This window comes from Eschrichtius robustus, chromosome X (assembly GCF_028021215.1).
Source record: "Eschrichtius robustus isolate mEscRob2 chromosome X, mEscRob2.pri, whole genome shotgun sequence".
In the NCBI taxonomy this organism is placed as follows: domain Eukaryota; kingdom Metazoa; phylum Chordata; class Mammalia; order Artiodactyla; family Eschrichtiidae; genus Eschrichtius; species Eschrichtius robustus.
In genome coordinates this window covers 45,936,053-45,950,606 of record NC_090845.1, presented here as the reverse complement: position 1 = coordinate 45,950,606, position 14,554 = coordinate 45,936,053, and the positions used below count along the sequence as shown (strand labels likewise).

At 40.7% G+C, this 14,554-nt stretch overlaps 1 protein-coding gene across 5 annotated transcripts in view; it reads right to left on the bottom strand.

The window, feature by feature from the left end:
- CLCN5 (chloride voltage-gated channel 5) overlaps positions 1-14,554 on the bottom strand; it is a 154,471-nt gene that overhangs the window by 14,477 nt on the left and 125,440 nt on the right. For 3 of the 5 annotated variants that reach the window (XM_068534132.1, XM_068534133.1, XM_068534134.1), the window contains 5 exons: positions 12,789-12,940; positions 10,318-10,417; positions 6,340-6,527; positions 3,223-3,345; positions 1,798-2,004 (listed from right to left, as the gene is read on the bottom strand). In XM_068534132.1, coding sequence (XP_068390233.1) covers positions 1,798-2,004; positions 3,223-3,345; positions 6,340-6,527; positions 10,318-10,417; positions 12,789-12,940 — 770 coding nt within the window. Of the gene's footprint in view, positions 1-1,797; positions 2,005-3,222; positions 3,346-6,339; positions 6,528-10,317; positions 10,418-12,788; positions 12,941-13,079; positions 13,092-13,866; positions 13,910-14,554 lie in introns of those variants that run through there. The other 2 variants (XM_068534135.1, XM_068534136.1) reach the window with 2 other exon arrangements.

Below are 14,554 nucleotides of genomic sequence, written 5' to 3'. Positions count from 1 at the left end.
CTTTCATCTGAGAAGGATGAGGACATTAACATGGAACTTGAGAAAGGGGATTTCAGTGACTTTGTTTAGGATGAATTATGAGGGAGAAGAAAGAATCGAAGTGGCCTGTTTGCTTTAATATTATGTTGTAGAGTAGGGTCTATCTACACCTACCTTCTCAAATCTCTATTTTACTCTCAACCATCTGGCCACTTTGACAAGGCCCTGGGACATAAAAGGGTTACTGCTGATGGTGAGAACAACAGGAAAAAATAACTGCCAAGTCTGAATAAGCAATAGGAAGTGAATGACATATTCAAATATTCATGAGTTTAGTTAGAAATATATATGACACCTGTACAGAGAAACAGCCAAATCAAACTCCTCTCTTATTTTATAAAGAACTATTTGAACAAAAATGCCAATTTTTATGGAATGAAAGTAACCAGCAATCTACAGTTTCAAAGCTACCTCTACCTATGCAAAACCAGCAACAATCAACACTTTACTCTTGACAGTTAAAATGGTTTTTTTTTCCCATGTCTTTAGCTTCTGTTATACATTATTCCTGTCTAACAACCTCACTAATTTAATACTGCCTTTATGTCCCTCTACATTTGACAGATAGCTAAACAACCTACTCAGATTTCCCCCTCTCTCTCCTGCTAGCCTACCTCTCCTGCCAGGAACTTTCCCCCTTGAACTATCAAAATGTATTCCATATTTGAAATTTCAACATGTTTGAGTTTCCTTCTGAGTCTTATGGTGAATTTTGTTTTGTTTTGTTTTGAGAACAAATCATTAGGTTCCGATTTTGTGAAAAATCCTTTCTAATGAAATGACCTTGGTCTCGACCCATTCCATATGTGATTTCTTTGTAATTCAAGGAAAATAGAGCAAGAACCATTTTCTGAAATCCTTAATTATAGCAGGACAAAAGTAACCAATGACTTGGAACTTTTAGAAAAATGTTCTTCCTCCTCAAAATGACATACATTAACAACTGTATAAACACGAGAACAACTATAGAGATGCTGCAGCGGGGTTAATTTAGCGGGGTTGAGCCAGAAGACAGGGAGAGAGATATCCACGACAGAGAGAAACCAATGCAGCATGCTGTTAGGTAGAAATAAAAAATGGAAAAGCTGGCATCTGAAACACATGCTGAATTTTATATTCTCTCACAGGGATAAACAACTTTCCTTTAAAATAATCTTCCATTAGTTTTGTACTTATTTTGTAATAGAAATAGCACATGCTTGTATAGAATTATACATAATAAAAAGTTGAAGTCCTTACTTCTCCCTCACTTTCCCCCTCACCAGAGGTAGACATTTTTTAACAGTTTGGGGTGAAACCACTTTCCAGCCATTTTCTTTCTAGGTGCATATATACATACTTTTCAAAAACATTAACTGATTTTTACTATACACATTATTCTGAGATTGGCTTCTAAAAGTTTAATGGTATTTTATAGCCATCATTCCATGTGAGTATACATAGCATCATCTCATTCTTTTTAACAGTTGCACAGTATTCTAGAGTATGGACAGAATATTGTTTATTTAATCAATCCCCCATTGATGGACCTTTTGACTGCTTCAGTTTTTCACGATGTTGACAGATGCTTCACTGTCTATCCCTATACACCTTTGTGCACACATGGTAGGATGTCTGTAGGATAAATTTCTAGAAGTGGAACTGCTGGGTCAAAAGGCATTTGCATTAACACTGGTAGAATCCCCCAACTCTCATCTCTAAGGTTGTACCATTTATGCTCTCACCAAAAAAGAGACTATTAAGGCCGTTTGTTATTACCTCTCTGCGTTTGGCTTCATTCTTCCTGTATTTGTTGAAGCAGTGGCACAGGATGTTCCCACAGCAGCAAGCCACGTGCACTAGGGGGCCCTCTTTGCCCAAGCTCAGGCCAGATGACACTGCCAGCACCAGTGTTATGGTTTTGATAATCAGGGTCCACTTACCCAAATAGCCCCTAATAATGAAACCACTCAAGATAGTTTTTATCTGCAGGTCAAACACAGAGAGATTGAATACAGACTAAGTAAGGAAACAAGGCTAAGAAGCAATAAATCTGGTCCTCGTTATAGAAACTGCACCTTTTGAACAAGTGATATATAAATGCTTGACCCACAGTGATCCCAGTTTGGGAGGGAGCCCAGCAGCCCAAGAAAGTGAGAAATGTTCTTTAAACTTTCATGTTCCTTTTTTTCTTTTTGGCCATGTGATAGCTGGGCAAGGTAGTATTGTAAGTATAAGAGTGCATTGTATGGAGAAGGGGCGGCAGAGAGGGAGGGTGTTTCCCTTACTTATATCCTTACAGGCTAGTATAGCCTTGACTCTCTACCAAGGAATCTGTAACTATGACTTGGTCAGGAAACAGAGAGGGGCAAGGTCATCCAGGTAACCTAAAATCTCTGTGGTTTCAGTCACTCAAGCAATCTAAACCAAAAGTACTTAGAAATAGGGTTTTAGTCACCCTCCTTCTAGCCCAAATCATATTGCAGGAAATGTAGCAAAACAGTTTTATTTCTTCTGCTCTAACAAAGTTGACAATACCACTATTTTTTCAGACCAGAATCCTGGGATCTACCTTAGGAGCTTCTTGGTTAGGGAGTCGAGGAGGTCTTCAGGGGCCTGGTTCACCAGGAACCCGGAGGAGGCTAGGAATCAACTCCCTTTATTTATTTATTTTTTAAATATTCATTTATTTATTTATGGCTGCATAGGGTCTTTGTTGCTGTGCGCAGGCTTTCTCTAGTTGCGGCGAGCAGGGGCTACTCTTTGTTGCGGTGCACAGGCTTCTCATCGTGGTGGCTTCTCTTGTTGCAGAGCACGGGCTCTAGGCACGCGGGTTTCAGTAGTTGTGGTATGCGGGCTCAGTAGTTGTGGCTCTCAGGCTCTAAAGTGCAGGCTCAGTAGCTGTGGCACACGGGCTTAGTTGCTCAGTGGCATGTGGGATCTTCCCGGACCAGGGATCAAACCCGTGTCCCCTAGGCAGATTCTTAACCACTGCGCCACCAGGAAGTCCCTCAACTCCCTTTAATGTCCAGGTAGCCCAGCCTGGGAGGAGACTTAAGGGAAGATCTAGAGAGGCCCTAGATTGCCTCGTGATCTGATCCTGCTTGATATTCAACTGTGGTATATGCTGGAATACATATTAAATTGTTTTAACTAAAAGGGATTCATTATTGTTGCCATTTACAAACCATTTTAGAGACTCACCTCAGGGATTCCAGAGCCACAGGCGTACGGTGCGAACACCTTGACAAGAGATACGGCAAGGAAGGCAAATAGGAGAGCCCAGAGGACATACATGAAGTAATTGACTATGTAGGCAAAGGCTCCCTGGAACAGGGGAAAAAGAAAGACGCTTGTTTTAGCCCAGACAGCCTCAGTGAGGCATGCAGCTCTTCTGAGGAATGGGTTTTCAGGAGAGGAGGTCAGAAAGAAAAAAAAACAATATTAAATTGCTCAAGATGTTCCTTCCCAGACTGTCAGCAAAGCAACTGTCAGCCCACTTGCTACTGAAAATGAGGGGCTTTGTTACACCCAGAGGACACTGACGATGCCTTCTAAGGATGGACAAGAACGAAGAAGCAAATTCACTTTCTATATGAGTGCTTTGATAGATTTTGTAGTCAAATATATATGATACTATGTCAATTTCATTAAGAGTCTTAACAGCCCTTTTATCGGAATGGCTGAACCTTGACTACATGTTTGAAGTGAAGACTGGCTCCAGAGTTCCATTAAATTCATCCTTGCCTACTACCTACCTTGGTGTCAAATTCTCATAGGAGGTTATAGTATCTAAAATTCTTTTTTTTTTTTAAAGATTTATTGACTGATTGATTGATTGATTGATTGACTGCTATGTTGGGTCTTCGTTTCTGTGCTAGGGCTTTCTCCAGTTGTGGCGAGCGGGGGCCACTCTTCATCGCGGTGCGCGGGCCTCTCACTATCGCTGCCTCTCTTGTTGCGGAGCACAGGCTCCAGACGCGCAGGCTCAGTAGCTGTGGCTCACGGGCCTAGTCGCTCCGCAGCATGTGGGATCTTCCCAGACCAGGGCTCGAACCCGTGTCCCCTGCATTAGCAGGCAGATTCTCAACCACTGCGCCACCAGGGAAGCCCAGTATCTAAAATTCTTGGGTGTTTTTCTTAAAATAGCAATGACATTCTGTAGAGACGACCACATCTTTGAGAGAATTTTGCCACTGTCGTAGCAAAGGGGTAGTTGCTGAGTGGCAAACAAAATCAGTGAGATGCCAGATATCCCAAAGAATAAAACAGCAACAGCTATCTTTAAAAATGGAGAGAATATACTTATGAGACTATTCCCCTATTATAATGAAATCTGCCAGAAATCTAATTTTGACCACTAGCAAGCATTCACCAACATTAAAGGGCTTGCAAAATAGCTATGCCTTACAAAAAAAGATATTTTGAATACTACCAGATGATGCTTACTCATAGAAACATTTGAAGTTGAAACTCACTCAAATTACATGAAACACAAAACTCAAGGGACTTTTGACTTTTTAAAACCAAAAAAACTATAAAAATAATTCATTGACCTAGACAAGGAGAACCAAAATGCTCAGGTTTTTTCTGAGTTATAGTTTTGACACAGGTTTCCCATTATTTTAGTCGCTCAGAGGAACAAATAATTGCTCTCTCTTGGCCTTTAGAATGTAGCTAGGGAGGAAGAATACTCTAGAAGTAGGAGACAAAGAGGAAAAGGGAGGGAAAGGGGAAGTAGCTGAAACTGACTAGAGGCAGAGACCAGGAGGTCAAGTTCTTGGCAGGAGAACTCTTCTTAAAACCTAGAAGACTCTTTCCCCAGGCAAGAATTTCATTCATTAAAAGGAGGGCCAGAGAAAGTTGTCACTTGTGTAAATCTCCAGCTCCAGGTTGAAAGTTATGGTTGGAACACTTAAACACATGCACACAGCTCTCAAGGAGTAGCATGGGGGAGCCTTGTTGTGATGGAACAGTAGTTCTACATCTTGATTGTGGTGGTGGCTACACAAATCTACACATGTGCTAAAACTGTGGATAACTACACACACACACACACACACACACACACACACACACACACACAGACTCACCCTAAATCCGGAGCTTCTCAAACTTTTCTACCCAAGTACATACTCTTAATCTAGGAGAGAGGATAGGGGGTGGGGTACCCAGAGCAGAGCTGAAATAGATATTCCGTTTTATCTTAAACATAGGACTTTTGCATTCCTTTTTAATGATTGTTTACATTTAATTTTTGAAAACATTTTCTTCCAAATACTGATCAGGAAAAACTGATATTCTGGGAAAGCACATAGCATGTATCCTGAGGTTTCACATACCCTCTGGTACGCTGACCTAACCCCAGTCTGAGAAGCACAGACTTAAACCCTCTCACACGTGTAGTATGTAGCTAACCCAAGCCAATATGCACAGTCAGATATATGTACATAAACACTCTTATTTCTGACTTCATTATTTTCTTACCCTTCTTTTACCTTCACTGAGTCTGTGGGGGTGTGTGCCATTTCAAATTGTTTATGGACCAAAGTAGGTATGAAAATAAATTTTAAAAGTACAAACAAACATCCTAGTCTTGTCCCCCTCACTTTACCAACAGAGTAGATGAGGAGTGAGCTGAGATAGTACCTGTTTTAGTTGGTGGAAACCAGAGTGGAATTGGGAGTTGAGAGCTGTTTTGTGTGCTTTCGTGTTTAGTAGGAGAGATCTAACATACAAACCAAATGGTAAGAGAAAGGTAAGGAACCAAAACACAAAGTTACTTTTACATCCAAAAAGATATGCTAAAAGACAATGACAAATGAAAATTTTAATTTAATCTCAAAATGTATGGGCAATTTTATTCCTGAGTTTCTGTTATTTTGCTATGGCATGTATCATAATTTTTTTAATGTTCTAATGCAATGCTCAGGGAAAAATCGCTTAAACACATTTTTAACCCATTCCATCCTTTGTTAGAAATTATAGCTTACCTGTTGGCTGACTCTGACATTTCTACGGAAATAACTAGAGAAAGATTCAGTCACACGGTGTACTAACAACTAAGAAGAAACATCAGGCTTGTTTAAAACAAGAAAAACGTTTTAAGTTGTTGTGTAAGCATCAAACAACTCCACATGTCAGAAGAGATAGAAATAGGGCTGCACTTAAACCACAGAGAAAGGCAGCTGGCACTGGTTCCCCTTTTCATGAAAAGGAAAATAAAGGAAGATTCCACAATTGCCACGAGGACAGTATAAGAAATGAAGTAAATGTAAGAAGAATTAAATCAGTGGTTCAGAAATCTTCACTAGGTGTTACCTCATTCGTGCTGATGATCAGCTGGGACCAGCTATTCCACTCTGGGCATTTGTCTCTGTCTTCAAAGGTGACGTGCTGGGAGTTCCAGCAACAGTGTTCATGGTTAAACCAGATTCCCCCTGTGCATATACCTTCTTTTAAGTCTGTCATCCAGTGAGCAGAGATGTCTATCAAGCCAGCTAGGGAACCTGATTTGAGGGGAGGGAAGGAAAGGCCACAGTTGTCAGAGAAAATAAGGGAAAAGGAATCAAAATAATGGACAAGTATATACTTTCTCATTCCATCTGCAACCTCCTTCTGATTGTCTGTCTGCTTGCTTTTCACCTTTTATCTCTAATGGATTTTACCTGTTATTAAATGCCTGTTCAAGAGGGGAAAAAACAACAACAACAACATTGTCTGCATTAAACACTGTTGTGTGCAGGATCTCTATTGTATATGGGAAACTTAGAGGAGAGCAAAGTGGTTGGGTGGGAGCAAGGGGCAAGTGGATTTGACTTTTAGCTGCTTCCCCTGGCAAAGACTCTGCTTTGACTTAAGAGTTGATGAACACTGATCCATAAAGACAGTCAAGTCTCTTGAAGTTTATTTTATTCTCACTTTATACATAAAACTGAGAAAATGTGAATTGCCCATGTTGAAGAATATTATATGATATTTATTTGAGGTGGCTTGCCAAGGGCAGTTGATGAAGACCATGAGGAGAAGGGCTCAGTCTCCATACCGATTTGGCTCCAGCAGCGAGGGAATTTGAGCGGTGGCAGGAAGGCATTCTAGGCTAAGGGAACTGAAGTTATAAAAGCACAAACTGTGATGTACATGCAAGATGAGATGAAGCTGTAGGTAGGCTGAAGCCTCCTGAGCCTAGGATGTGAACATTCTGAAGCTTTCTTAGTGAGAAGGAGCAAATAATATTTTATACAGAACGTTCCTCAAAGAAAATTATGAGAAAATGAATGGGGACTAATGCACTACAGCTAATAGACTGATAGGGTTAAGATAGTTGTAGTACTTTCAATTCTGGCCTTCTCATCATTTCTGCTGTCCAGATGAAGAAACGCTGGCATAAAGAAATTAAATGGTCTAGAATCGTGCTTTAGGGAAATAGCAAAGACATCATAAAATTCACAGCCCCTGAATTCCCAGACTGTTCCTGCATTCTGACACACTGCTTCTATTGCTGCTCTCCAATGCTTAAAAACAAAATACCCTGTGTGTATGAGGGAAAGAAAAATATTCACTGACCACCTAGTGACAAGACATACATTAAAAAGTTGAGGATATCACGCCTACGTTCCAACAGGCTGGAGGCCATGTCATGTGTGTGTTTTGGTAGGTGCTAAGTGTTAACACACTCTCTTAGTTATTTACATATTTGAATAACCTAGTCAAATCTAACAAATTGTTTGACACCTACTCTTGGCCACTCCAGTTCCCCCCGTCTCTTCCTTCTAACTCCTATTGCACTTACTGCCTGGATTCAGAAAACTAACACGATGTTAAAGAGTTTGGCTAATTCTCCGGTTGTTTCACGTGTGCATGTCTTATTCTACCTAACACTGGTACCCTCCATCCTATCTTCCCATCTACGTCTCCTTCTCCTTCTTTTCCCAATTGGCTCTTTCTTCCCTGGTTACAAATATTAGCAGGTTTCCCCTACCCTAAAGAATGAAATGCTTCCCCTTGTCCATGCTACCATTTCAAGCTTCTGTCCCTTCTCTCCTTCCAGTGACTACCCAGTATCCCCAAAACTTCTACAATGGTTGCCTTCCCTTGAAATCTGGCTCCTGGGTACTCCCTGGTGGTCCAGTGGTTAGGACTCGGCGCTTTCACTGCAGGGGCCTGGGTTCGATCCCTGGTAGGGGAACTAAGATTTTGTAAGCCGTGTGGTGCAGCCAAGAAAAAAAAAAAAAGAAATCTGGCTCCTAGTATTTATCTGAGATGCTTTTTCAAGGTCACTGGTATCCTCCTAACTGCTAAACTACATAACCTTTTCTCAGCCCCCTTCCTTCTCGTCAGCTTCTGTGCAATACTTGACATTACGGACCACTCAGTCTATTATGAGCCAGCTCTAAATTGTCCAGACCACGTCTCTCTTCTGTGCGAGCCAGAAAAGGGACAGCATTAACACCCTAGACCATGGGTTGGCAAACTATGGCCCGAGGGTCAAATCTGCCTCTGTGTTTTTAAATAGAGTTTTTCTTGGTCACATTCCAGCTCGTTTATTTTCCTACTTTCTATGGCTACGTTCTTGCTATACAGACCATTTGGCCCACAAATCCTAAAATATTTACTATCTGGCCTTTTACAGAAAAGGCTTGCTGACCCCTGGCCCAGATAATCTTTGAAAACTCTGCTATGGATGAACCATTTCTCATTTGCCACGATCATTTTATACTCCATGGCTCATGAATTATCTCTAAGTAACAGCAGCATTGTGAACAACTGGGCACTGTGTTGAGTGCTGTATCGCTGTATTTCATTCAATTCTCGCAACAAACTTGTAATATAGGTACTCTGATTATCCCCATTTTATAAGTCAGTAAACTAAAGCTTCCAAGGGTTAAGAAACTTGCCTGAATTCACAAAACTAGCAAGTGGTGGGGCTGGGATTCAAATCCAGGTAGCCATAAACTCGAGCCTGTGCTATTAACTACCATTCCATCCCAACCGCCATCCAATTTCCCACCTTTTATTTTAGCTCAATATTCTAAATCTTCCTAGGCCCATCTTCTAATGCCACAAGGATATAAGTCTCAGCATCTCTGCCTGGTATTCTTGGCTTTCTGCTTCCCCCATGGGAGGGGAAGCCTGCTTGGGAACCTGCTTTAAAGCTGTATTGCATAGCAAGTGTACTATTCCTGGTTAAGATTATATATATATATATATATATATATATATATATATATATATTTTTTTTTTTTTTTTTTTTTAAAGAGGTAAGGGTCTGGCTTTTTAAAATTTATTTATTTATTTTTATTTATTTATTTATGGTTGTGCTGGGTCTTCATTTCCGTGTGAGGGCTTTCTCTAGTTGCGGCAAGCGGGGGCCACTCTTCATCGCCGTGCGCGGACCTCTCACTATCGCGTCCTCTCTTGTTGCGGAGCACAGGCTCCAGACGCACAGGCTCAGTAGTTGTGGCTCACGGGCCTAGTTGCTCCGCGGCATGCGGGATCCCCCCAGACCGGGGCTCGAACCCATGTCCCCTGCATTAGCAGGCAGATCCTCAACCACTGCGCCACCAGGGAAGCCCAAGATTATATATTATTTGGAGTGGCTTAGGAGGTTGATGGAGAAGATAGGAAAAGGTCGTACCATCCCAGTCCTCGGCCACCATGAAAGAGTAAGAATTTAGGGCCCTTAAGGGTATGAGCCATATCTTACATGATTTTCTTTACTCCCAAATGAGAGAGTAGATATTTAAGAAATAGCTACAAAAATCTCTCAGGAAGTCCTCTTCTACATGTTCTTTCCTAAACCCCATGCTTACTAATATGTTTACAAAAAAAAAAAAAAAGGGGAATTCCCGGCTGTCCAGTGGTTAGGACTCAGCGCTTTCACTGCTAGGGCACGGGTTCAATCCCTGGTCGGGGATCAGATCCAGCAAGCCACGCGGCACGGCAAAAAAACAAAAACAAAAAACAAAAAAAAAAACCCTGTCTCTAATAGAAAGGTTCTTCCTCAAGACAAGCACGAAAAGGCAGTACTAACAGCACCTTAAAATGGATACAATATTTTATAGCATACAAATGCACTTAAATGCATTTCCTCATTTAACCTCATTTGTTTAAGGAAGGAGATGAGGTATTAGTACCTCTTTATAGACGGGGACCATCAAGCTTCCCAAAGGTCCACGAGCAATTCCGTTCATGTAGAAAAACAGTAAAGCACAGCATTCAATTCAGTCCATGACTTGGGAGAGGGGCACACCACAATTTTAGGAGATTTGTTTAGAAAGCTAACATGGTTTACCATACCTGATAAAAGCCCAATAAGTAGCATCAACAACCAGCCAGAAAAAGCATCGCTCACACTGTGAATTAAGGCCCATGTTGACTCCTTGCTTTTATTGGTAATCTAGGGAGAAATGAGAAAACGTTGATACATTCTACACACACTCTGGCTTTTTTACCTCAAAACGTGCAATAAAGAAACATAAAGACAAACCTATTCATTGGAATAGAGTCCAATTTAGAGTTACTACTCAAATCTTTGGCTGAACCAATGCCACTGCGAACTTTGAGCTTTATTGAACCCTGTCTTACTGAACCCCACCTTCATCTCCAGTATTGCAATGCCTGCAAGTACCTTACCTTCTTCAGGACTTCCCTATTAGCTGCTAAATTCTTATAACATCAGTCTGTTTTGCTTATTGCAGCGGTCTCTTTCTAGCCTGCACATCAGATAGTCCAAAGATGGTCTCTTGACTCACAGCAAATAGTTTGATTGTTTTTCAAAGAATAAACCAACATGGGCTTATTTGAGGGGCTAAAAGTACAATTTGTGGCTTTCTACCTGGGGCTGTGCTTCAGGTCAGGCAAATTCCAAGACCTGATACCACAAACCTCTTACTGTACAGTGATCACAGATGCTAAATGATATCAGGGATGATCTCTTCCATTTTCAAAAACCTGCTGGGAATATCTGCAGCTTTCAAGAGGTGCAGAAACTTTTACCTTTTAGGTCCTAGCCTTGTCAATTTAAGCCTTCAGTGCCCACACTTCAAAACCAAGCATTCTAACAGCTTTGTCATTAGTACTTCCCCCTTCTCTGTACCTCTATTTCTTATCTTTGAAACTGTAAGTTAGCTACCCCATCTTGATCTGCAGCAACATCACAAGTAATAAATTATTATAAAATTTTAAAAGCAGTTTAAAATTACATTTTGACCTATGACTTTAAGTTTCCAATTTAAGTGCTGAAAGTAGATGAGGTGACACTTTTCCCTATGACAGTGTTTCCATTCAGATGATGAACAGTTAATGCTAAAAAAAGGTCACTTTTGAACATTTGATAAACACATTTTAATTGATTTTGAATTATTATTAGCTGATATAATGTGTCTCAGATGCAACCATTTTGATATAATGGGAAATGTGCCCTTGTCATACCACAGGTGGCTTTCACAATCTGAGTAACATGTTGAATAAGCAAATGGTGACAAACTGAACTCTGAATACAGATAGCAAAAATTCTAAAGCCGTAAGATTCTATATTTTAAAGGCTGCCTGATGAATTGATATAACAGAAAGAATATGTGTGTATGTTCCCAAATAGCAGGAATCTTATAAAAAACAGAATGTTTTATAGAGATCACCTTTTTGAGTTAGGAGAAGAAAACTCTATGGGATTATGACAAATCCAAGGACTACAAAGAAATTTCTCAAAACCTGTACCTGGGACAACCTGACTCCTGGGTTTAGGTGGTCTTGAGAAAGCCAGTCAGGAGCTGGGAAAGGAATGAAAAGTGATCTGAACCTGACAGCTCAGGAGATTCACTCAGGTCTGAGAGGAGGAAGTCATGAATTCAGGAGAGAATGGAGTCAACTTAAAAATCGAATTTTAAATTTGGAATCAAAGCAGAAATAGTAAGAAAGAAAAAATAATCATACTTACTGTTGGCTGAAGAAATGTTCCCTACTGAATCAGGATGACTGGGGCTGGGGCCCTACCTTTTGAATAAGCTCTCTATGTGCTCCTGACACAAACTAGAAATTGTGATTCCCTGATTTAAATGATACACAGCAATAAGTTAAAGGCAAATGACCTTGGCGGACTGCTCTGAGAAGTTTTCACAGTACTTTGAAAGGAGAAAAGTAGGGAGATTCTCTTGTCATATTCAAAACAAACTGGGCCATAGCTATAAGTACCATCTATCACCTATCATATTAATGTCGTTGATTTGAATTTGATTGGTCTTGTGGTTTTGTGTGAGTTGAATGCATAAATTTGCTTTGGTTTTATGGTTGTACAAGAGCTATAATCACAGGTTTACCCTGTAAGCTTCAGTAAACACTACAGCTCTGAGATTTTTTTTCTTTTATTCCTTTAAAAAGAGCCCATTTACTTTTCTTAGGTGTAAAAATCCTGCTTCAAGGGAAAACCATAAAAGAGAGATGAGATGGGGAAGGAAGATCTTTGAAATTTAATTTGGTTCCTCCCACCAACTTTGTTTTCACCTCTCTGCACAGGCATTTATGCCCAAGGATCCTTTTCAACCACTTACTATCGGGAGAGAAATCATCATTAAATATAAATTCTTTTCAAAATCATATACAAGATACCTTAAAAATAAAAATATATTAAAAATAAAACCCTACATGTCCAACAGAAAACAGATTCAGCCACATCCAGGGTTGAGGGAAAGAATACATCTAAAGAATCTATATCTTCAACTTCTTCTCCTGATGCTTCCTAACACTCACTCACAAAGCATCTTTCATCTTACCTCTCGGTGCCTATCCCGGTCTCGAGACTTCTCTCTCACCCAATCAATTGTATTGAAATCATCATAGGTCCCCACACCAGGGATTGGCTCCTCCAAGAAGTCCATCATCCTATTTGAAGAACCTATTCCTCCACCATTGTATGACTTGTCCTCTGGATTGAACAGAAAACAGACATTTGTACTTCAGACACTCTGGACATTTTTAATACCTCTTTTCTGAGCACCAAGAGGTGAGCCCTTAAACTATCATTTGACTACTGTTAGGGTGTGCTGATAAAGCAGAATAATCACCTTGTCGGAACATCCATCACATTCAGAAGTTTCTGTGGCTTAGGCACAAAACGATGAGCATCTCGAGGCAGTGTGAATGGAAAGGGACGTATGAGAGCCACAGTACAAAGGGAGAATTGACAGGGGTTGAAGTTCAGTGGGAAAGGATTTGTGAAACAGAAAACAGGAGCTTGGAGCAGCTTAGGTATTTCAGTTTCTGTTCTAGGATGAAGACAAAAGGGTCAAAGGTCTTTGCAGACAAATCAAGTCAGAAACCATTTTACATTTATAAGGCAGTAATTCCATCCTCAGAGGTGGCTTTTGCCTGAGTGGGGACTCCAAAGAAAGCATGTAGGTCTCTTCTAGAGTTAAGCTGGCTGGAATGTACATATTTCCCTTCCATAGATATAAGACTTTGATTCCTGATGCCATGGGTTTGTGGAAACTTTTACTGAGTATGCCGGGACAGTCTAAGATTTCCAAGTAGAGATTTAAAGCAAAGTGCATGGCTCAGAGATGACATGTCCCTCCCTGATCCTTCAACTGGAAGAAACATATCCTTTTGGCCAACAATCACAGTCCTTCACCTGCTTCGTTTTTAGCACTTCTACTACAATTACTTAAGCAAATGCTTTACCTTCTTTTCTAGACTATAAGCTCTTTGAGGGTAGCCCTATTATCTGATTTACCATTGCCTTCTCCAGTGTCTAGCACATAGCCACGACCCAAAAGTATCAGCTGAACCCAAGTTTGTTTGATGAACAGTTGGGATGAGGGAGGAGTATTCAAACTCAGAAGTTGCACTTACACAAGGTTCCTTAGTATTGCTTAACAAACTTCTTCAAAATATTTCCACAATCCTCTGGTGGAACAAGATTTCACTATTAAACACAAAATGTAAAACCGTATTCAGGAATGCATGCAAATGCACAATGAGGAAAAATGCAGAGTAATGCCATCAATGAACTCAACCAGCCACAGCTCACATTGGCAGCATCAACCTTGGCAGGGACAAAGTTCTATCGAGACTGTTTGGTGATGAATCCCTCTGCGGAGAAGGCCAAAGTGGGCCTGAGCTGACCCCCTCTTCCCCCATCCATACCCCCACCTTCACTCTAAACTCCTAATAGACAACTTGAGCACCCTCAAAGGATAAGTTTGAATTAACACCCAAGTTGCACCTGGTTTACAAAGTCTAAGTCTCCTGAATACCTAGTTCAGCGTACCTTTCACAAGCAACACACACATATGAAAGGAAAAGCTCTGCAGAATCCAAATCATAGTAAGGGTGGGGGTGGGGTGGGGGTGGAGTGGAGGAGATGAACAAGTTAATCTTAAAACCCCTAACCAAAGTCCTTTCCATATCTTCAAGCATACCTGGCCGTAAAATGGTTGGCTGCTGAATCACCAGCCCAGCATTTCCTATCATGTCAGTGGCATACTGATAAAGATTAATGCTGGTGTGTGGTTTGAGAGCTTGGAGGGAAACAGCCAGC